This window comes from Alosa alosa, chromosome 16 (genome assembly GCF_017589495.1).
Source record: "Alosa alosa isolate M-15738 ecotype Scorff River chromosome 16, AALO_Geno_1.1, whole genome shotgun sequence".
NCBI classification, from domain to species: Eukaryota; Metazoa; Chordata; class Actinopteri; order Clupeiformes; family Clupeidae; genus Alosa; species Alosa alosa.
The window spans coordinates 31,328,740-31,351,175 of record NC_063204.1 but is presented as its reverse complement, the minus strand read 5'-3'; the positions used below and the strand labels follow the sequence as shown (position 1 = coordinate 31,351,175).

Sequence of the window (22,436 nt, the reverse complement as noted above, 5' to 3'; positions counted from 1 at the left end):
AACATATCTGCAGAGAGGGTTAAAGCGGATCTTTGATATCTGCGCTGGTTTAATACGATTGGTTTGGGCTGTATGGTATCCAGAGGGTAGACAACAGCAAACAAGCGGCCACTGTCGGGACAAACTGTAATGTCCACTTTAAAGATAATATTTCTTTGTGTTAATACATCTAAAAACAAAATCAGTTATTTTGATATTAGCATTATATAAGCAGGTGGAGGTGTGTAGCGCGTTTTGCCCCGCCCACTCCGGAAAAGTAGTCGACATTATTTTGATTTTTAAGGTGACGTGGAGTAGGCTGTTTCACGGCACTCAGCACGGCATCATGTCGTTTTGAACAGCACAATCAATTTAGGGGTCGAATGTAGCCCTCGCACTATTGTTAATTTGAACGTACGTAAGAAGATGTTATGGAATATTTTTATTTGAGTTGGACAGTTTCTCAGAAACACGGATAAGAGAAAGTGACTGTTCCCAGGCCTGGAATCCGAAAAATCCTCCAAGCAGCACCGACAGGTTTGTTAACGTTATCATAGCCTACTGGAGGAAGCTGCGGTAACGTTACAATAAGAGTGAAGTGCCAACACGGAAATTATGTTAAAAACCCGGCAGAACTGACATGTTTTAACGACGATATGAGAACATCGGTCGAGTATGCTTATATCTCGCCATTTGGTTTCATCTTGACAACATTTCGCCACACAGACCAATTAAGTTAGCTTACCAACACAAGTTGCTTACTTGCTAGCTGTCAACCGCCGTTAACTACGGAAATTGCATGCTAAAAACGTCAAAATGTATTTTTTCCGATAACGTTATTATTTATCAAGTGAAGCGAAGGATGTGTTGTCGCACTTTTATGAAATGTTGCTACATCACAGTGCCACCTTGCAAAATTAGCTAGAATTCTAGCTAGCGTGGTTAGCTTGGTTGTTATAGGACATTATAACGTGAAAAAAGTTCGTCTCACATTTTGCTGCTATTAAGTAACGTAAGTGTATGTTTTGACGCAGTGAGGTGAACGTTTTTCATTCACCAGGAGTCGAGATGACGCCAAGGTTGGGTTTATCCAGCCATCAGTACTCCAATGGAGTGAGGAGGTACTGCGTCTTGGCTGTTTGCCTTCTATCTCAAATTGGATGTACGGCAAGCTACAACCAAGGAGATGCAGTCACCCTTTACGTCAACAAAGTTGGTCCTTACCACAATCCCCAGGAGACGTATCACTTCTACACCTTACCTGTCTGTAGGCCAGAACAGGTAAGTCACATGAAGTCTACTAGAAAACAAACATGACACGTGGCCAACAATAAATGTAACTGTAATGTCCATGTCTTTCCATATCTTGAGTTGGTGCGTTGCAGTTTATGACTCTTGTCCTGCTCAGGTGCGCCATAAAGCCTTAAGCCTTGGAGAGGTGTTAGATGGAGATAGGATGGCAGAGTCGCTATACAAAATCCGCTTCAGGGAGAACACAGACAGACAAACACTGTGCCAAATAACCCTCAATGAGAAAGAGGTAAACCAGCAATCTATGCTCACTGATAAAACAAGAACTTGCTGCTGTTTTGATTATTTTTTTAGTTGTTGATTTTAACAGTTTGGCCAACAACTGATGAAGAACAGCAGTTTAAGCTGGTTCTTGCATGCACGTGGAACCAAATAAAACTGACTATTTGTGTTTTGGTGGCTGTTGGTTCAGGCTGTTCAGTGACACAGGTTCTTAATGGCTGCACACTGAGCTGTTTTCTGGTCACAGGTGGAGCAGCTGAGAGAGGCTGTGGAGGAGCTGTATTATTTTGAGTTTGTCCTCGATGACATTCCCATCTGGGGCTTTGTGGGCTACATGGAGGAGAGTGGCTTCCTTCCTCACAGCCATAAGGTTTCTCATTTTTTGCCCTATTTTCTCTTTATCTTTTTGTCTCCTTCTCTCATACACACAGCGCGCGCGCGCACACACACACACACACACACTCTGACACGCTCTTATTCTTGAGACATCAGGGACGGTCTTCTGTGTAAAGTAATTTTTGTGTTGCTCACCTTTTCACTCTTGCTTTTCCTTCCTACTCAATAACTGCTCCTCCTCCATCCCAATCACTCCCCTGTCAATTTATTGTTGTTTTATTTTTGTTGTCAGTGTTTGTCCCTTGCTGAATGTGTAGTGTATTTATTTTGTTTATTTTGTATACACTACAGTCTAAGTCTATAGTCTACATGTGTTGTCCCTGTATGTTGTTTTTATGTGTGTTACAAGAGTCAGATCATTAACTGAAATGATAGTTGCAGTGTTAGCAGGCACCCAATTAAAAGGTATATCTCACACTATTAACACAGCAACTAGTGACCTTCTCTTTCTAGTGACTGATGGTGTAGTGAACACATTTGCTATGGTATCCTACAAAATCTATTTCAGTTCTCATGGTTCTCAACATTTCCCCTAACAGGTGGGTCTGTGGACTCATCTGGACTTCAACATTGAGTACAATGGCGACTCAGTGATTTTCGCCAATGTGTCGGTGAAGGACGTCAAGCCTGTGCCCCTGGACGAGAGCGGCGGGCTGAGCCCAGGGGGGATGGGGAGCTCGGCTGGCAGCCTGACGGTGACGCACACATACAGCGTGCATTGGTTTGAGAGCCCACTGCCGTACGTGCGGCGGGCAGAGCGCCTGCGCGACTACTCCTTCTTCCCCAAGACGCTGGAGATCCACTGGCTGTCCATCATCAACTCGCTGGTGCTGGTGGTACTTCTGCTGGGCTTCGTCATCATCATCCTCATGCGCGTGCTCAAGAACGACTTTGCCAGGTAAGCAGAGAGCCTATGGGTGTGTTCGAAACGGGTAAAGTTGCTGCCTTTTAAGATATCTAACTGGGGAGCAAGGCAGCAAGTGCGGTTCGAAACCGAAAAAACAAATTCTGCTGCCTTTTAAGATATCTTAGAATTCCCAAATAACGGTCATTTTTGGAGGCAGCATCGATGCACACTTCATGCTCCCTCCTACCCATAATCCCTCAAACAACGTCTGAAACAGCTGTGAAAGGTAAACAAACATGGCGGATGACATCGGTAATGGCTGCTGAATCTGTTTAAAATGTAATTTGTGTGACCTTATTTTGCTTAGATTTGTAGATTAGAGATGAGAAATAAACAATTTGCTATCTGATTATGCCATTGTTGTAACCATTAATAGCGTCTGGTCTGATATATCTGCCGGCCGTAAAACTAATTTATACCGTTAGCCTGCTAGCTTACGTAAGCTAATTTAGTTTAACGTCAGGACTTTGCTAACGTCATACCGTAGTGTTACCCAAAGATTCTAGAGTGCTACGCTCATTTTTAAAAGATGCATTTAATCCAAAGTCATGTCTAGTGAGACAGCTCTCTATGTAGGGAGGGAGGCAGTAGCCCATGGTTAGAGTAGAGAGTACAAGTGATGTCATAATAGTAATCACATCAGTTATCCTGTCCTATCCTTTAAGTTATCAGACTGCAGAAGGCAAGCACAAATATACAGTATTAAATCCAGGTGTATCGAACATACACAAGTGATCAAATATGCATATTTGTTAATTGTCTTGGAGTAGAGCAGGGCTAGGATGAAACTGGGGGAGGATGAATCTGAGGAGGACTGAGAAAATATGAGAAGAAATGGGAGGAGGTAGGAGTAGAGGACTCTGTGTGTGCATGTGCCTTCCCTGTGTGTATATTTTAGGCAGCAGAACTAGTGTGAGAACAAGTGACTGAGTTTAATTTGAAACCCTGGACATGTGCTGTGTGTGTGTGTGTGTGTGTGTGTGTGTGTTTGTGCCAACAGTTATGTGGTACTTCCTTCTTAGTTTGCATTTTACAAAAGTTTTTTCAGGCTTAATGCCTCTGTCCAGCCATCTGTCATACAGATGAATAAGGATGTAGAACCAATACAACAAGGTCACAGGCTTAACTCCTGCTTATCAGATAAAGTGACTTTTGACCTGATGCTACCCCTATGCAGTCAGGAATATAAATATGACCGCAGACCGAGATGTGTGATAGCACTGCTGATACTTTATATTGTCATAAATATGACCGCATACCCCTATGCACAGGCACATTTTAAGATTTAATCAACTGTCATTTATGAACAGCTCTGGTTCCCTCTATCAACAGGTATAACGTGGAGGAAGATGGTGGTTGCGATGATCTGGACCAAGGGGACAACGGATGGAAAATTATCCACACAGACGTCTTCCGCTTTCCTCCTTACAAAAGTCTGTTGTGTGCCGTGCTGGGTGTCGGAGCACAGTTTCTTACTCTTGCAACAGGTAACTAACAGGTCACTATAAGCTTAAAAGATGAATTGTGTAAACAATCAGGATAAAAAAATATATTTCTATTCATTTGAATAATTTAACAAACAGGTTTTGGTCAGGTTAGGTCTGCTCTGCATTGTAGCTTAAATGTTAAATTGCTTAATTGTTAATAGTGTATATGTTATTCTATTGCTTTAGCTGTAGCTCTGTAGCTTAGTTGTTAATATGCTTAAATGTTAATAGCTTAAATGTTGCTCTAAGTCGCTTTGGATATGCGTCTGCCAAATTAATAAATGTAAATGTAAATGGTCACTACTCGAGGAGTTCTGTAGCTTCATCAAACGTGGTTCAGCCTAACCCCCACTTCTCATCCCCCTTGGTAATCACTCCCCTCTCTGTAGGAATCATCATCATGGCGTTGCTGGGCATGTTTAACATCCATCGCCATGGCGCCATTAACTCTGCTGCTATTGTGCTGTACGCTCTGACAAGCTGCGTGTCGGGCTACTGCTCCTGCAGCTTCTACACGCAGATCCATGGCCAGCGCTGGGTCTGGAACATCATCCTCACCTCCAGTCTCTTCTCAGGTACCACACCAGCACACTCTGTCCCAAGTCCACTGACTCTGTATGACGCTAGCATACTTACTGTGTACCACACCAGCACACTGACTCATTACGACACTAGCATACTTACTATGTACAACACCAGCACACTGACTCTGTATGACCCTAGCATACTTATTGTGTACAACACCAGCACACTGACTGTATACACCACTAACATACTTACTGTGTACAACACTAGCCCACTGACTGTGTACAACACTAGCACACTGACACCGCCCCACCGACTGTATACTTGAACTGAGGGTGTAAAAGCTGAGAAGTAGAACCTTGTCTAGGAAGAGTGCTTGTCATATTGATGCAGTTCATGAAAGGTTATAGCCATAGATATATATGGTTATAGCTCTTGATTTTTTTTTTTTTTTTTTTTTTTGCCAACCAGAACCAATTTAATCTGACCTTTTCAGACTGTACATCAGAATAAAGTACATCAAGTTGACATTCTTTTGCTAAGTTGTTACCCCTCTGGTACAATGGCGACAAGCTACTGTACGAGTTGTGCTCTCACTACTTTGTGTACTTTTGTTGTTTTTTGTTCCACATGTACATAACTGCCATATTCTCGATGACCGTATGACTCTCCTAGACATCAGAAACAGTGTAACAGTCAATATTAATGTAACGGGATTACCTATGGAAATTGTTCGCAACTCCATAAGCGGATCGGACATCAGGCCTTCTCATCGGAGGAGGAGAGGGAGATGAGGCGGCGTTTTGGCCAGAATACGACAGCGTCCAACCTGGCCATCCCTACTCTATTGCTGGCTAATCTGCAGGCCATGGAAAACAAACTGGATGAGCTCCACTGTCGCATCGGCTCATGCAGGGACTTGCGAGAGTGCAGTGTACTCTTTTCCACCGAGACCTGGCTTAGAGCCATACAACCTGGCGGATTCTCTGCTACAGCGGCACTTGATGAACTGTATGGTGCCATCTGCAAACGAAAGTCAGGTACCAGGAAGCAGTCCCTATCATAACGGGTGACTTCAACCTGAAAAAAGTCCTTCCCAAATACTACCAGCATGTTACCTGTCCCACCAGGGGTGATCGGACTCTTGACCACTGGTACATCCCACTGAAAGGCTCATACAAGTCTGTACCACGCCCACACTTTTGTAAATTGGACCATTCGTCAGTGCTCGTGCTGCCGGCCTACAAACCGAAGTTAAAGTGTGAGCAACCAGCAGTGAGAGAAGTGCAATGCTGGTCAGCAGAACACGAGTCTGAACTTCAGGACTGCTTTGAAACAACGGATTGGTCTGTGTTCAAAAACTCCTGCGGACCTGGACGAATACGCCGACTCGGTGTCAGATTATATCAGGTTCTGCATGGACTCGTGTGTGCCTTCCCGAACAGTCCGAACGTTTCCCAACCAGGCGGGCGTTTCCCAAAACCATAGTTGCTAACCTGTTGGCAACTTAGTTGGCAACTTAACTTGGCAATGGGAAATTGCATTGCAACCAACAAAGTTGCTAACTTAGTTGGTTGCAATGAAAACAGGTCTGTGGATGATGCTATCTCCATTGCCTTGCATACTGCCCTAGCTCACCTGGACAAAAATAACACCTATGTCTAGATGCTGTTCATTAATTGATTACAGCTCTGCCTTTAACACTGTTGTACCATCTAAACTGGTGTTAAAGCACAGAGACCTGGTACTGAGCAACCCAATATTTAGTTGGGTGCTGGACTTCTTGACCAACAGGCCCCAGTTAGTTAAAATGGGCATAAGGAAATCATCCAAGCTGATGCTCAACACTGGCATCCCACAAGGCTGTTGTCTCAGGCATGAAAACAACAGCATCATCAAATTTGCAGATGACACTACAGTAGTGTTGTCACGATACCAAAATTATGACTTCGATACGATACCTGCCATAAATATCACGATGCTCGATACTGAACCGATACTACGGCGAAATCCTAAGATATCTGGAAAAGAAAGGACCCATACCTCCTCCAAGTGTATTGAGTCATTTGTGTTGAATTCGGTGCACTTTTGTAGTGTGCAGGTCAATTCTGGGTTCTAAACTTCCTACATAATTATTATTTTTATAGTCAGTAAAATAGTAGGCCTACTTTGTGTTATTAAGTCCTTTATTTTTTGTTATAGTTCATTTACATTGTGTTGTGTTTTGCCAATAAAGTAGCTTTAAATAGCCAAACTAGGCTAGATCAAGGTCAGTGTTGAAATTACTGCATGCAAATCACTGAATGCTATGCAGAGGGGCCTAATCTTTAGGCCATCTGATGTACAGTATAGGCTTCCCTAGGCCTTCCCGTGTTCATGGGATTTCTTTGACAGTTGGAAAGGGAAAAATGTGAGGATAGTCTTCTTTGCGGCCAGTGTACAAGTACGACGTTCCAACCACTCAGCCTACGTCTATTTCTTTGATAACATGATTTGCTACAACGTAACAATAAGCCGCTATTATTATTAGGACTCAACACGCTTCGGTGGCATTATATGCTGTGGGCTTTAATTAGCGCATTTCGGGTAGCCTATCCTACATCTGGGCAATACTTATTGAACAAATTGCAGTCTACATGCCATGACAAATATTACCAGTAGTACTGACCGAACATGAAATAGATTGTTTACAAGTTATGGTAATGTTATTCTGGCGTGAACATTGCGCTTTCATCACGTTAGCACCCTATGATTACAGCTCGTTATGTCTCGTCAAAATGATTACAGCTCGTTATGTCTCGTCAAAATTCATTGATGAAGGAAGGTTCGCTTTATCCCAGAGAACCTTACTCGTTTCGTTTAGGCTAGACTAAAACAGAAGAGAAGAACTTGGCACTAACCATGTAGTCGTGTTTTCTATAGCATATTCGTTTACCTGCCGTTCTTTGAACAAAAATGTTGGGATATGTCTGCGAGGTGTTTAGCCAAGTTCCATGCGTAGCCTACTGCTTTTAAAAACTTTGAAACATATTTCACAAACGGCCCTCTGTTTACCTGATGGCTTGCCTTCACTATTTGCGATGTATCCGAAATAGTTGCAGATTTCACTTCTTTTGTTTTATCCACAAGGCCGAGGACGGTCGGCAAAGAACTACTGTATGTTGACGTTGGCTGCGCACTCACTCACTCAGAGCTGCCTGCTTGACACGCCCACTTGCCTAGATGCATGCAAGGAGCAATGAGGGCAGCACGCAGACACAGAACGTTAATTTTAATAAAGTATCGATTCTAAAAACGTCGGAAATCGTATCGTTTTTTGCGTAAAGGCATCGTGATACCTTTTTAGTATCGATACACCGTGCAACACTACACTACAGTGATTGCCACCTTTCTTCCTGAAGTCGATGACTATCTCCTTACTTTTGCGGATGTTCAGGAAGAGGTTGTTGTGGCACCATACAGTCAGGTCTCTCACCTCCTTTCTGTAGGAGGCCTCATTGTTGTTGCTAAAGAGGCCAATCACGTCCTTCTCTGTATCAATGATTCACCTGCGGAAATGGTCAGCAGTTTTCAGTTCCTGGGCATACAGATCTCCGACTCCCTTTCACAGTCAAAGTCAAAGTCAAAGTCAAAGTCAGCTTTATTGTCAATTTCTTCACATGTTCCAGACATACAAAGAGATCGAAATTACGTTTCTCACTATCCCACGGTGAAGACAAGACATCTTTTACCAATTTTAAGTCCACAGACAAACATAACATTCAAGTAAACAAAAAAGTAAGTAAATAAGTAAATAAGAGGGCACATATAATAATGAAAAAATAAGAGCAGCAAAATTTTGTTGAAATTGTGCATAGACAGTCAATAAAAAACTAGTGCAAAGTCAGGCCAATAAGAGGCTTGGGTAGTTCTGTTTGACCTGAGTAATGAAGAAAGTGGCATAGTGGTGCAAGTTATGTAAGAGCAGCAGAAGTGTTGTGTTTTCAGGACAACAACACCAAGTTGTAAAGTGTACAAGTGTGCAAGTGTTCAAGTGTGCAAGTGGAGTAGTGCAGGCGGCCATTGTGGGTCCAATGTCCAGGATGTTATGTAGCTGAGGGTGGAGGGGGAGAGGAGGGAGAGTTCAGCATCCTTACAGCTTGGTGTATGAAGCTGTTGGTGAGTCTGGTAGTGCGGGGCGCAGGCTTCTGTACCTCTTCCCAGAGGGCAGTAGATCAAACAGATTGTGAGCGGGGTGACTTGCATCACTCACAATCTTGGTCGCCTTGCGGGTGAGGTGGGTGGTGTAAATGTCCTTCAGGGAGGGGAGTGAAGCACCAATGATCCTTCCAGCTGTGTTCACTATGCGCTGCAGGGCTTTCCTGTTGTATTCAGTGCAGCTTCCGCCCCACACAGCGATACAGCTGGAGAGGATGCTCTCAATGGTGCCTCGGTAGAATGTGGTCATGATGGCTGGTGGAGCACTTGCTCGCCTGAGTTTCCGCAGGAAGTACAGGCGGCGCTGAGCTCTCTTCGCCAGTGATGCAGTGTTGGTGGTCCAGGAGAGGTCTTCGCTGATGTGCACCCCCAGTCCCTTCACTCCACCTGTATCCTCAATAGGGAACCGAAACACGGTTCTAATATGGCACTGGTGTCAACGCAAACGGTAGTAACTACATCGAATAATAATGTGGATTTCGGTGCCACTTAAATCTGACGTTTTTTTTTCATTTTTTATATGAGGCATCACTGCACATCATGCGCCAGTTCTAACGTTTTACTCTGATAGCAACACATCCAGATACAGTTAGCTAACAAAAACACTTTATAAGCCAGGGTTCCTACTAGGGCTGGGCGATAAAACGATAGCGATATGTATCGCAATAAACATGTAATCGATATCAATAAAAAATGCGTTCGATAGAACATTCGATAATTAAAAGCAACACACACCTCCCGCCTTACGTTGTCCATAGAAGTAGGCCAACCTCAACACAGACTCTCAATGAGTCCTTGCCCCGCGCTCTCTCTCTCTCTCTCTCTCTCTCCCCCTCTCCCTCTCCCTCTCAACAGGCGCATCCCTCCCCAGCATGTCCAAACATTCACAATCGTGCAAGATGACTGACTAAATTGCTATTAAATCCGGTTAGCATCATTAGCACGCTGCACAAATTTGTTCAAAACGGTTGCATTCAAATTGACTGCTAAGTTCTAATCATCTCAATCCAGATGCCAATGGAAAAGTATTTTCCAAGACTCAAACGGGCCTATCCCAAGGAGAAAAAGTATTCATTTGAAACTTAAACACACATGGGGAAACTGAACAGTCTAACCAGACTATGATAAACTAGCAAATTAAGCTACTTTGTTTACAATATTTCCAGGCTTCAACCAGTGCTGCTTTTAATTCAGATGTGTTTTTCATGATTGTGTTGACATTTCTTTTCCCTGTTTGCTTTGATAACTAAGGTGGTTAAGTTTAAAATAATAAGTGTTTAAGTTGAACTTTTTTTTTTTTCCTTCTGGTCCTTATCTGAAATAGATTTTAAAAAATCAATAATTATCGATATCAACTGATATGAAACACTTATATCGTGATACAGTTTTCAGCCATATCGCCCAGCCCTAGTTCCTACGCAGTATGGAAAACCTGGAAAAGTATGGAATTTGATTTTAGTAATTTCCAGGTCTGGATAAGGATGGAAAAAAGAAACAAGTGTATGGAGAAATATTTGTGTTTACAGACTATTGCATCTACAGTACTAATCACTTCACTCAGGTCATAATGAACCATTCCTACTGTTGTGTAGCTTAACTGTCAGTCCACATCGTCAACATACAATTGAAAGGGGTTCCTTAGAAAAAACATTCTCCCACAAGGGGACCCTGGAACCAAAACCAAATTGAGAACCCCTGCTCTATGCACGTGTCCTATACCATTGTGCACTGGTATGTTTGCATAGCTCTGCTATTTTCGGCTAAAACACTGGTAGACTTTTTTAATTTTGTAAAAGATACCAAGACATGGATACTGCATTATCTGATAAACTGTTATTGCAAACAAATAATATTGTTTATGGTGATTTCTGAGGCCTCTGCCAGCAGTGCACTAGCCTCCAACATATGTAGGCTATGCTGTATCTACAGAGAACTAAAAGTGTGAGTGCACCTTCCAACACAGCACTTCCCCCAACAAAAAGTATCCAAGGGCTACCAAGTTAATAATAAACATTGACAATGCTAGTAGAACACTCCATTGACAATGTCTAGAATATGGTCAGAAAAATGTACCATGGCCCCAGCCGTGGCGCAACTGGCTGGGGCACCTGCACCGTACGCCAGCGATCCGGGTTCGATTCCCGCCCCGTGGTCCTTTCCGGATCCCACCCCGATTCTCTCTCCCACTCACTTCATGTCACTATCCTGTCGCATTAAAGGCATAAAAGCCCAAAAAATATATACTTAAAAAAAAAATGTACCGAGAAGTTTGAACATTTGAGTATGGAAAAAGTATGGAATTTTGAAATGGAAAATGTGTAGGAACTCTGATAAGCATAAGCTTAGGGGTTCATCACCAGGCTAGTGAACAGTGTTTGACAGCTTGCATGAGCCTATGCCAAGTAAAGTAGGCCTAGCTTACTTTAAAGCATATATAGCATGTAGCATCACAATTAATATGAAGATCATGCCAAAAGTTAGCCTGGAAATCTAGACGCACCCTAGCGGCAGCAAATGTAATTTGCTGCCCGGCCTAGTCTAGCAACTCTCCGTTGGCTTGCGAGCTGGAAAAATTCAACTTCGATAGGGCCAATCACATCGTGTATAGAGACGTGAGGCGGGCTTAACAGAATGATTGATGGCAGAGTTGCAACGGTTCGGTTTGAATTCCCTGCTACTTGAAAACAAAGATGATGGATGTTGCTGTTGGCAAACAACGTGACACAAGTTAAGCTTTTTTTAAGTTGGCAAAAGTTTGAACTAGCCAACTAGCTCCACTGGTGGGAAAACGCATGGGATTCATGAGTTGTCCTATTGCGTGCAGAGGGAATTTGAAAGACAACCGATTATCCCGCTCCTCGGACTGATCACCGCCAACGGTGAGTCCCCAGACCCTACATTTTAATGTGGGTCTGGCTCGCCAGGCAATCAATAAAAAAAAAAGCAATTCATGCTTTAGATCATTTTATTGTAAAAACAAAGTACCGGTTAAGGCACCGTTTTTTCACCGGCACTATTTTAAAGGTATCAATTTAGCACCGGTATCGGATAAAACCCAAACGATACCCAACTCTAATCCTCAAGAAGGCACAGCAGAGACTGTTCTTTCTGAGGCGGCTAAAGAGCTTTGGGGGGGAACAAAAACCCTGGTGAACTTTTTATCGCTGCACTATTAAAAGCGTCCTGACTGGATGCATCACAGTGTGGATGAGAGCTGACCCTATCATCAAGGATGCTAGCAATCCAGCTCACTCCCTCTTCTCTCTGCTTCCCTCTGGCAGTTTTTTTCCCACAAGCTGTCAGAATCCTAAATGTCCCATGTCCATGAGATTTTATTTATGCTTTGCATGCAAGTATAGTGGTTGTGTATGTGTGTGCATATGTGTGTGTGTGTGTGTGTGGGGGGGTGTATATATATTTATGGCCGTATAATGGTGTTGATAGTTTGGCTATGTGTGGTACTGCACAGTCCTTCTTCAACTCCCTTTATTTAAGGTCCCCCCCACTGTCCTCCTGTGTTTATTTACCCCTCCTTGCACTAATGCAACTGTGGCACAAGAATTTTGCTATACTGCAAAGTATATCTGACAATAAAACTTGAAACTTGAAAATACTTGTCAGCGTATTTTTAGAAGCACTAAAGACCAAATTGAGTTTGTTATTTAAAAATAAATTATAGGGAGAGTGGAAATGTGGTAATTCTTTTGAAACCCACAGCCCTCACACACGCCTTTCCTTTGTCTTTCTCTTCCTTTCTTTCTTTTCTTTCTCTCACCCACTTTCTCCTCATCTTTTGTCTCAGCTCCTCTCTTCATCACGTGGAGCGTGGTGAACTCGGTCCACTGGTGGAGCGGCTCCACCCAGGCCCTGCCCGCCTCCACCGTGCTGCTGTTGCTAGGCGCCTGGATGCTCGTGGGCTTCCCCCTCACCGTCATCGGTGGCATCGTGGGCAAGAACCGGGCGGGCAGCTTCCAGGCGCCGTGCCGCACGCGCAACATCCCCCGGCAGATCCCCCAGCAGCCCTGGTACAAGCACACTGCCGTGCACATGGCCATCGGAGGCTTCCTCCCTTTCAGGTGAGTCACAAGAAGTCCCTTAGAACAGTCCGACATGTTTGTGTCAAGCTCTGCTTTATGACTTGAAGATCTGGGATAGATTTAAGCAATAAGCCCCGAGAGGCCGTAGGTTACACTGATTCTACAACAGCTAAAGGGCGTTGTTAGACACGACGCGCTAGCGCAGTGCCCAAAACCCCCCTTAGCTGTTGTAACGGACTCGAGTGGCTTATTGCTTTTCTAAAACTGTTATAAATGCCTGGCCAAGTTTCATAAAGTAAAGCCACAGCAACTAGAAATATAACGAGTTATTCCTAGATAATCATTCTTCCGCCAATAAATATATTTCCTCTATCTGAATGGTTGCCAAGCAACGTCGAGATGCAGCTACTTTAACTTTTGTACCAAGTTATGGTAGCGTAGTAATATAGAACGCAATGCGGTCAAGGTGTATGTTTATTCTGCATTTTACAACGGCATCAAACGCGATTCAGCCAATCACAATCAAGGACCGGAACTATCAGTTTTAGAATGATACTTAATTCATCCCGACAGAAATTTAGCACTGCCAAAATGTTTTGAAGACACTATCTAATCCTGACCATGAACTTCTGGTTCCTGACCCTGTACTATTTTCTGAGGTTAAGAGTTAAATGGGATACATGCAAAGGTCATTGTGGAGGATGTTTGTACATGTGCTGTTAGAAGTGCCTCTCTGGTTTATCTGGTTCAGCCAGATTGGTGTGTCGACAGACAGCATGACCGGTTGAGAGACCTGGAGTTTAAATTGAGATTCCTCTGCCTTCCTTATTAACAGCTATCGAATGGAACAGATGCCATTTACAGTCTGGTTATTCTGCATGCCTTTGTCAAGTAACCCCATGCTTTGAGAGCTGAGTGTGAACTCTTGTCTCATAGACCATCTCGGCTTGTCCCCTGCACTCTGAAATCCGGCGCTAGTTAGCCGATGCTACCAACAGGCTTTCAATGTGAGTGCCTCGGGCATTGGGCTAGCCATGCAAATATATCACTATTTTACCCCATTTACGAGGCTCAATGAGACACGAGACATTGAGAACTTTGAAAAAGCACTGGCAGTTTATTTACAAGACGATTTATACAGACAGTACCTTCACAAAGTTTTCCTTGAAATCTTGCGTGTCACGGGAAGTTGATTGACGACAAAGAGTGAAACTACAGCTGATACGTGATATGAACCATCTTGTCTTCATCTTATCCTCCATTATGTCAGCTGAAGCTGCAGTCCGTAGGCTATATGCACATGTATCGGTCTTCCGTCAACATTACTAATGTGAGTATTCACGTATCAGTTGTAGTTTCTCGTCAATCAACTTCCTGTGACACGCAAGTGCCCAAAAAACTTTGTGAAGGTACTGTCTGTATAAATCGTCTTGTAAATAAATTACCAGTGTTTTTTCAAAGTTCTCAATGTCTCGTTTTAATTTTTTTGTGTCAACCGTTCCCGGGACACTGAAAGACTAAGCTGCATGAAACTTGGTGGACATGTAGCCCCACAAGGATGACTGAACCATTGATTTTCATTTTGATCAGTCGCCCAGAGTTTTGTGGAATTCCATTCATGGGGGGCAATACAATAAATTAATTTATGTGTACATTTAGTGACTACACAAATTGGCCTGCAGATGGTGGTGTTGAGCGAAGGGTTGCTGGATGAAGTTGAAATGTACATGCACACACAGGCATATACAAGCATGCATGCATGCACGCACACACACACAGGCACATAAACATAACACACAGACACATAAACATACACACACACACACACACACACACACACACACACACACACACACACACACACACACACACACACACATAGGGCTGGGACGGTAACCGCATTACCGCAACACCGCGGTCACGTGAGATATCTTCCTGTTAGGAAATCGTAGAAGACCCAAAAAGAGATAAAAAAAATACGGCTTAAAGAGTTGGATGCAATAGTTAAATGAACTCTTAACTTTTCAGCACTTCAGAGGTGTTAACAAAATGCGGCGCATATCCACTTGCTGGTTACAATGTTGTAGAAAATATAAAAAGAGTAAATCCACAAAAAGGAAAACTGAGTAAATCCACAAATAGAGGAAAAGAAAATACAATAAAAATAGTAAATCCACAACTGGAGAAAAAGAGAATATAAGGAAAAAAGTGGCCTACTGGTAAATGTGCAGGACATTTAGGTTCTGCTGTAGACCCTCTTCTGTTGGAGACAGCAGAACCAAGTCATCCGGAAAAAGAAGAAATTTGATTTCGGAGACATTTAATAGGCCAGGAGCTGCTGACTGCTCGAGTCTTTTTGCCAATTCATTAATATATATATATTGAAGAGGGTCGGTGATGGAGGACAGCCCTGTCTCACACCCTGTTCTTGAGTGAAGAATTCTGTTTTTGTTTCCAATTCTCTCTCTCTCTTTCTCTCCCCCCCAGTGCCATCTCGGTGGAGCTGTACTACATCTTTGCCACAGTGTGGGGCCGTGAGCACTACACACTGTACGGCATCCTGCTCTGCGTCTTCGCCATCCTGCTCTCGGTAGGCGCCTGCATCTCGGTGGCGCTCACCTATTTCCTGCTGTCGGGCGAGGACTACCGCTGGTGGTGGCGCAGCGTGCTCAGCACGGGCTCCACGGGCATCTTCATCTTCGTCTACTCCGTCTTCTATTACCGCAACCGCTCGAGCATGAGCGGCGCCGTGCAGAGCGTGGAGTTCTTCGGCTACTCGCTGCTGACTGCGCTCGTCTTCTCGCTCATGCTTGGCACAGTCTCCTTCTGGGCCTCGCTGACCTTCATACGCTATATCTACCGGAGCCTTAAGATGGACTGAGGATTTAGGGTTTGCGCCTACGGGCAATTCTAGGGCATGGCTAAACACACACACACACACACACACACACACACACACACACACACACACACACACACACACACACACACACACACACACACACACAGTCAACGTACACACACGCCTCTTAAATATTCAAATGATCCAAGTCCCACCTTCCCCAAGGTCCCCCATGTTAAGCAGGTTGGCATAGGAAAGTATTGAGTGTGGACGCTTACAGGAGTATTCTGTGCGGGCAGGCTTCGCCAAACTCCAGTTGATTGTTGAGTTATGCCTGAGCTGTTTTTTTGTTTTTTCCTTGTTGAGTTTTTAAGACTTTGGTAGATGCTGTCACAGCAGGCGTCCATGAGTTACTCTCTCTAAGGATTTTTTGTTGAAAGAAGGGAAGGGGGAAAAAAATAACTGGTTGGGGGAATACTGCAGAACTGACTTACATATAGAGCCCAATAAAAAGCTCAAGTCATTTGTAGTTCAGTAACTTTAGAAAAATGAAGAAAAAAATTAATAAAACCACAGGTGTCTTTGATGGCTGCCATGGAGCAAGCGGTACTCCAGGAGAGCAGAGAAAAACGTGAAGCTGAGGCCTTCATTCTTACAAAGGTGAACCATGCAACTGGACCAATCAGAGTTCAAAAGGGAGGAAGACGGTTTGGTAGGTGTATGGAGTGAAGGCTGTGGTGCTCTGTCAGGGGAATGCAGCCTCGGTGCAAAAGAGTGTATGAAAGTGCAATATCCATATGTGTGGATGGGTGTGGTTGTGTTTGAAGTAGACATGTTGAGCGCACACACACACACGTGTCAGATGTGTCGGGTTAAGGGAGCAATATCATGTACTATAGTCACCATCAACTGTGATAAATTAAGTTGTAAATATACAATGTTTTCAATAAAAATCACATCTTTTTATTACAAATCACCAAAGCAATCAGTTACCTTCTCTCATATTACATATTTTCATGACATTGTTTGATCAGGTCATTCAATAGAAAAATGTAGGCCTACAAAAGACTGCATCAAGTTTTCTGCACATGTTGCAATATAGCATGCCCCTACTTCTTTTGAAGAAGCATGGCTTTCATTCAAGGTCCAAGTGAAGTAAGGGCTGATGTGCTGAACAAACAAAGCATTTACTTAAGACACTTAATGTTCACCGAGTCTGTCGCAGCAATGAACCACTAATTGTCAACACATTGTGGCTTATGTAGCCATCTTTGTGGCTTAAAGCAAATGAGCTTTGTGTGAAGTAATCAGAAAACTCACGGCACACAATATCAACAGCCTGGCTCCTGCCCAAATTCCTGCACAGTGCCCAAGACCAAGCCTTGCATTTTACTGCAGTGGTTCCAAGGTCCATAACTTCAAATCAAAAGAATGTTTACCTGAGCTCATCTACTCTAGTCCTTAACTATACTAAAGTTGGCAACATTTTGACTGAAACAAGCAAGAAACTGCACTTTTAACCACAAAAATGAAGAAAGAATTAAATATAAGCAAATGCAACATTTATTGTAAGACCACTTTGGAACTTTGGTTGTGCAAGTGGTCAAAATCACAAACACTTTTGTTTTTTGGTCACGTTTAAGATCATGGTTAAGATCATGGTTCAGGTACCAGTGAAGTCATTACAATTTTAAGGTATCTTGCAAAAATGCTGAACACGTTACACATCATACAAGATTCACATTTCAACCTGCAACAAGAATCTCAGTGCAGCAACATCCCCATTTCTGTACATATTATGAGTAGTGCATTGCATAAAGGCTGAATTAAATACATCTTGTCAAAAGCATTGGTAATCATAAGCCAATGGGCAAGATTAAATACTCTGAGGTAAAAAGGTAGAAAAATAGAACTTGAAAGTAAAAAAAATGGCTCATAATGTAAAGCCATGAAGCAGCCAGCATAGTGTTTTACAGAGATGCAAGAAAAAAAAACAAGGCATCTCAAGACTGCATCTAAAAATATATACACAATTTATAAAACACCAGGGTCATGACATCTCTTAAAACAAAAACTATGTACATGTTTGCATAATAAAGGTCTCTGGCCTTATCTACAGGCAATGACTCAGGATGACCACTGGGTGGCACTATGCACCATGGCCATGTGCGTTGGGCTGCTACCAGCATCCACCCCATTCCCATTGTCAGAATTGATGCTGGTGTTGCCATTGGGGGGCATGAAGTTGGCAGGGCTGGGGTACTCGTAATGGGACATTGTCGGTGGGAGAGGCCAGTTGCCCTGAGGCCTACCAGTTCCCTGGGGAGGAGAGTGCGGTCGCATGTAGTTGGGGTAGAAAGCTGCAGGTTGGGGGGAACTCTTCTTGAAGACGGCCTCTCTTAGTTGAGGGTTTGAATACGGGTCCTGAAGTAACGTTTGGGAATCCGTCTGGAACTAAAGGAAGAGAAGCTGTTAAGAGGCAGCCCAAAACATGGTTTAACCATAAACTAAGTAACCATAAACTAAGTAACCATAAAAAAGTTTAGTGGTTTTGTTTGTGTGACGTCCTGCCTTTAAGGCTTTGCTCCAACTTTAGGAGTGCCTCCATAGTGGACGGGCTATTCTCTTCCCCTGTATTGTTGCCCGTCTGCCAGGGAGGAGGCAGGCTGCACACAGACTGGGGGGTAATCTGTTCAAAGCACTGACCTGAGAATGTGGAGCTGGTGGTACACTGGGGTATCCAGAGTTGGCATACCGCTCCGACACCCAACCATTTTCCTTCTGGTGCCTTTTGAGCTTCATTCTCCTATTCTGGAACCATGTCTTCACCTTGAAAGTATCAAAATATGTTAATTCAACAGTTCACATTTTGCACAATTTGTAGGCCCCAACAATTTAGATGGCAAATGTATGACCACTCACTTGTTTGTAGGTCAACCCAGTGACTCCAGCTAGGGTCTTCATTTCTGCAGGGGTGAGGTACCGCTGCATGCTGAACCGGTGAGTCAGTGCGTTCATCTGGCCCTCCGAAAATGCAGTACGTACTTTGGCCTTGCGGTTTGGCGTTTTTCCTGGTGGTGACTGAGGGATGGCAACAGCGCCCTGGCCCGGTGGCACGTCTTTCAGACTTGGCTCATCATCCCCAATGGTAAGGGAGCTGGACACGACCTCTGTGCCATCTGGACTGCCACTGACGGTCTCATCGTCCGTTTCCTTCTTGGCCCATGTGGCGGGATTTTCCGGAGGAATGCATCCTTCCCTGCTACTGGCCGAACTCCATGAATCTACAAGACACCACCAGACATTGAGCAGCGTATTCTAAATTGTACATCTCCGAGTGCAATGAAATAACTCGACAGAAATCGAGTTCATCGTACATGTCTTGTTTTTAGCCACAGTGTGGCGCTACTTCACTGCAATTGCACTCATTCAACGTTCGCTAAACATGGAGAATGCAGCATACACATACTTCTCCTTTGTAGAAGAGATCGTGGTTTTCGTTCAAGATCCAAGTAAAGTAAGTACTGAAGCGCTGAACGCCCAATATACAAGCATTTACTTTAACGTAACGTACACTTCTAAACGTTTTAACTGAAACGTTCTACGACGCAGCAAAGAACTACTAACTCAACCGCAAAATAGTGCTAACATTAGCCGGCTAGGGTAACTAGCGGACGTGTGCATTTGCAAATTGTTGCAAATTACATTTCATTACCTGGTGTGTGGGCCTCAGAGTCACTGGGGTTATCACTTCCTGCTTGCTCGCTCTCCTTTGTGTGATCCTCATAATGACTGCTGCGATTTTGAGAGAGGAAAAGTCGGCCACTTTGCGTGTGAGTGTCGGAGAAATACAGCATTGGACCAGGGTAGTGAGCTGTGCTATTCGACGTGATTTGCTCGGGGCTCCCAGGTGGAGACTGGTGTGGTGCTTGCGTCTGGTAGTAACCTCCATTGACTCCGGGATGATTGTAGGTCGTCTCGGTCCAGTTCAGGTTTGGATGAGTTTGTTCAGAGCCAGGTGGATAGAGCAGTCCGTAAGCATATGCGTGGTATGAAGGGTTGAAGTTGTAGCTTACCGGCACCTTCCAGTCCGCCATAGTTTGGATAATTCCGTTAACGTTAGCAACTTCTGTAAAAAAAAACTTATTTAAAACCTTATTTTAATTAGCTAGTTTATGAGCCCGAGGTTCGGCCTCTAGTCCAGCATAAACTCAACCTATAACTTTACTGATTACAGAAAGACAAAACCAGTCTAATTGCGCATAGTTAAATGCACAAACCCCACAGCCTTCAAACCATCAAACAGTGTAGGTTATTCAAGGGGTTTTTATAGTCATGGAAGATCAGCAGTGAGGGTGTGGACTTTGGGGGTGTGACTGAAGAGATAGCATCTAGATAGACTAATCAGACCACTTCTTGAGTATAGGCTTTGATTGCAATCACGCCCCCCGCCCATTAGGCCTGCAGTGCATGTTTTCTGAAAGGTATCATCGACAAAAGTTCGAACATAAAGGTAAAAGAAAGAACATTCAGAATTTACATTTGATCACTTCCTCAACAACAACAAACATTTTCTATAAATAGCACATGTGTAGGTCATGTATTGTGCAAAAGATAGGACTGTAAACTTACAGTGACCTAGATGTTTTTATCCACATGTTCAGACTGGGACTGAATGTTGTGAAGTATATTGAAGCATTGCTTACTTAAGAATGGGTTAATTTACTTAAATACCTGAATTTTCATTCATGTTGAAGTTAGTAGTAAGACTATTACAATATTTTCGGAATTGAATAAAACATACCCCCTGGGTAAAAAAAAACCCCCTGGGGATCAATAAAGTATCTATCTATCTATCTACCTATCTATCTACCCCACCTGCACCCACTGTTCAGTGAATTGCAGTTCCATTAAATCCTTTAACCAGGCTAGGTAGGCTTGGACCATTCAACACAGAGCATCTCAGATACCAAATGAGGAGTTAGCCCCCCTTATGGATTAGTCTGATTTAAACAGTTGTAGGCACTTTCGCTGTTTCACAAACTATTTGCATTAGACAGAAATAGATTATATTTACTTTTTGAAAACAGCCATTCAAGCCATATGCTATTTAAACAACAAAGGAACAGACCACAGGTAAAAAAAGATCCATTAGATCAGTGCCACTTGCTATTGCATTAAGACATGGACAGAAAGAACCAGACAGTCTAAAATGATCAACCAAAAATATCTCTCAAATGCTTGACATAAAACATGCCCTCTCCTTGACAAATTGTTTCAACAAAAAATAGACTAAAGGTGTGAGGGAGGAGTATCATATATGGACTTTTTTGTTTTGCTTTGTTTTTTGTGCAATTTGTATTTTGCTATTTGATGAGTAGCCTATAGGTAGTCTAAAATAGAATCACTATTTTTTTTTTTCACAAGTGCTTTTGGATGGAGCTTTTACTTTGTTGGTCATTGTGGAATGATTGTAACCTATCTTGCGCTATTTCCAACTGGTTTTAAGATTTTAAAGTTAACCGTTGTGTGGATAATGCCATCAGCCTCTGGCATCAGTATGTCTTAAACGTAGCTAGATATTGCGTGTTTTTTTTTTTTTTTTAAGGAGACGGGAGCTGCTGGTACATGTTTACCATGCATGTTTACGTCCACAACCTGTTGCATTGCACTGGAGTCACTGGAGTTGCTTGAATGAACCTGAGTTGACGGAATATTATCATCTAAATGGGTTCGTTTGTAGTCTAACGCCTCGACGATATTAGAATGAGAATGATTCAGATGGAGCCCAAAATATGTGATAACGATTAGCCCATCGGACGATCAGCGCATGCCACAGATCTCTGGGCAGGGACAGATGAGGTGAGAAAAGGTTTGCAGGTGGGGTAGACTACTCGATTTGGAATGTTTTCAATCTTAAAGACGTGGACTATTTTTGTTGTCTTGAGAAGCTTCTAGATTGTAGCAAATGATGAAAAGACAACGTCTAACTGTATCCAAGTGAGTAGCCCAAATGCACCATTCTCTGTTCAATGCACAGTCCACATCTGGAAGGTATAACCTACTGTTTAAGCATTTCGAAATTGAAGTCGAAAATAGGGGAATTTGTTTATCAGTGTTCAATCAGAAATATATAGCTGTTAGTCCAAAAGCATATCAATCTGTTTCTTACATCAGATGTTTACATTTCCTATACATGTTTTACCTTAAACCTAGGCCTATTATTGCACGCATGTGGCCTATCTGACACACATGTCGCCAACGTTATAAATATTTAAGGTGAAGAAAACTGACTCCAAATGCAATCAGTCGTCTTCAGTGTCTGATGTACAGTGACTTGAATGCACAAAGTAAAAAATGCATGGTGCAGAAATGTATGGATAGCAAAACAAGTCTGTCAGAACTGAGGTGCAGATGACTTACATTTGCCTTTTGGGGGGGGTGGGGGTGGGTGCTGTAGGCTGCTTCTGTAATGTGCTGCGTGATCTGTTGTTTTATGGTTCAATACAACTCCTAACCTCCAAATGGATTTC

The 22,436-nt window shown here is 43.2% G+C and overlaps 2 protein-coding genes across 3 annotated transcripts; one reads left to right on the top strand and one right to left on the bottom strand.

Moving 5' to 3' along the window:
* The first annotated feature begins 95 nt into the window (after nucleotides 1-95).
* tm9sf1 (transmembrane 9 superfamily member 1) lies at nucleotides 96-16,888 on the top strand. 2 transcript variants are annotated; one of them, XM_048266000.1, is made up of 10 exons: nucleotides 96-516; nucleotides 1,040-1,260; nucleotides 1,388-1,519; nucleotides 1,760-1,882; nucleotides 2,448-2,806; nucleotides 4,148-4,302; nucleotides 4,692-4,877; nucleotides 12,827-13,100; nucleotides 15,549-15,986; nucleotides 16,021-16,888. In XM_048266000.1, the coding sequence occupies exons 2-9, from the start codon at nucleotides 1,048-1,050 to the stop codon at nucleotides 15,940-15,942; spliced, it is 1,836 nt and encodes a 611-aa protein (XP_048121957.1). In that variant the 5' UTR covers nucleotides 96-516; nucleotides 1,040-1,047; the 3' UTR covers nucleotides 15,943-15,986; nucleotides 16,021-16,888. The 2 variants fall into 2 exon arrangements, with proteins under 2 accessions (XP_048121957.1, XP_048121956.1); XM_048265999.1 differs by having other exon boundaries at nucleotides 15,549-16,888.
* A 560-nt stretch (nucleotides 16,889-17,448) lies between these two features.
* On the bottom strand, nucleotides 17,449-20,209 carry nanog (nanog homeobox). Its single transcript, XM_048266001.1, has 4 exons — nucleotides 19,619-20,209; nucleotides 18,826-19,187; nucleotides 18,610-18,732; nucleotides 17,449-18,357 (listed from the first exon to the last, which is right to left on the bottom strand). Exons 1-4 carry the CDS (start codon nucleotides 19,998-20,000, stop codon nucleotides 18,031-18,033), a joined length of 1,194 nt encoding a protein of 397 aa, XP_048121958.1. The 5' UTR covers nucleotides 20,001-20,209; the 3' UTR covers nucleotides 17,449-18,030.
* Nucleotides 20,210-22,436: the final 2,227 nt, after the last annotated feature.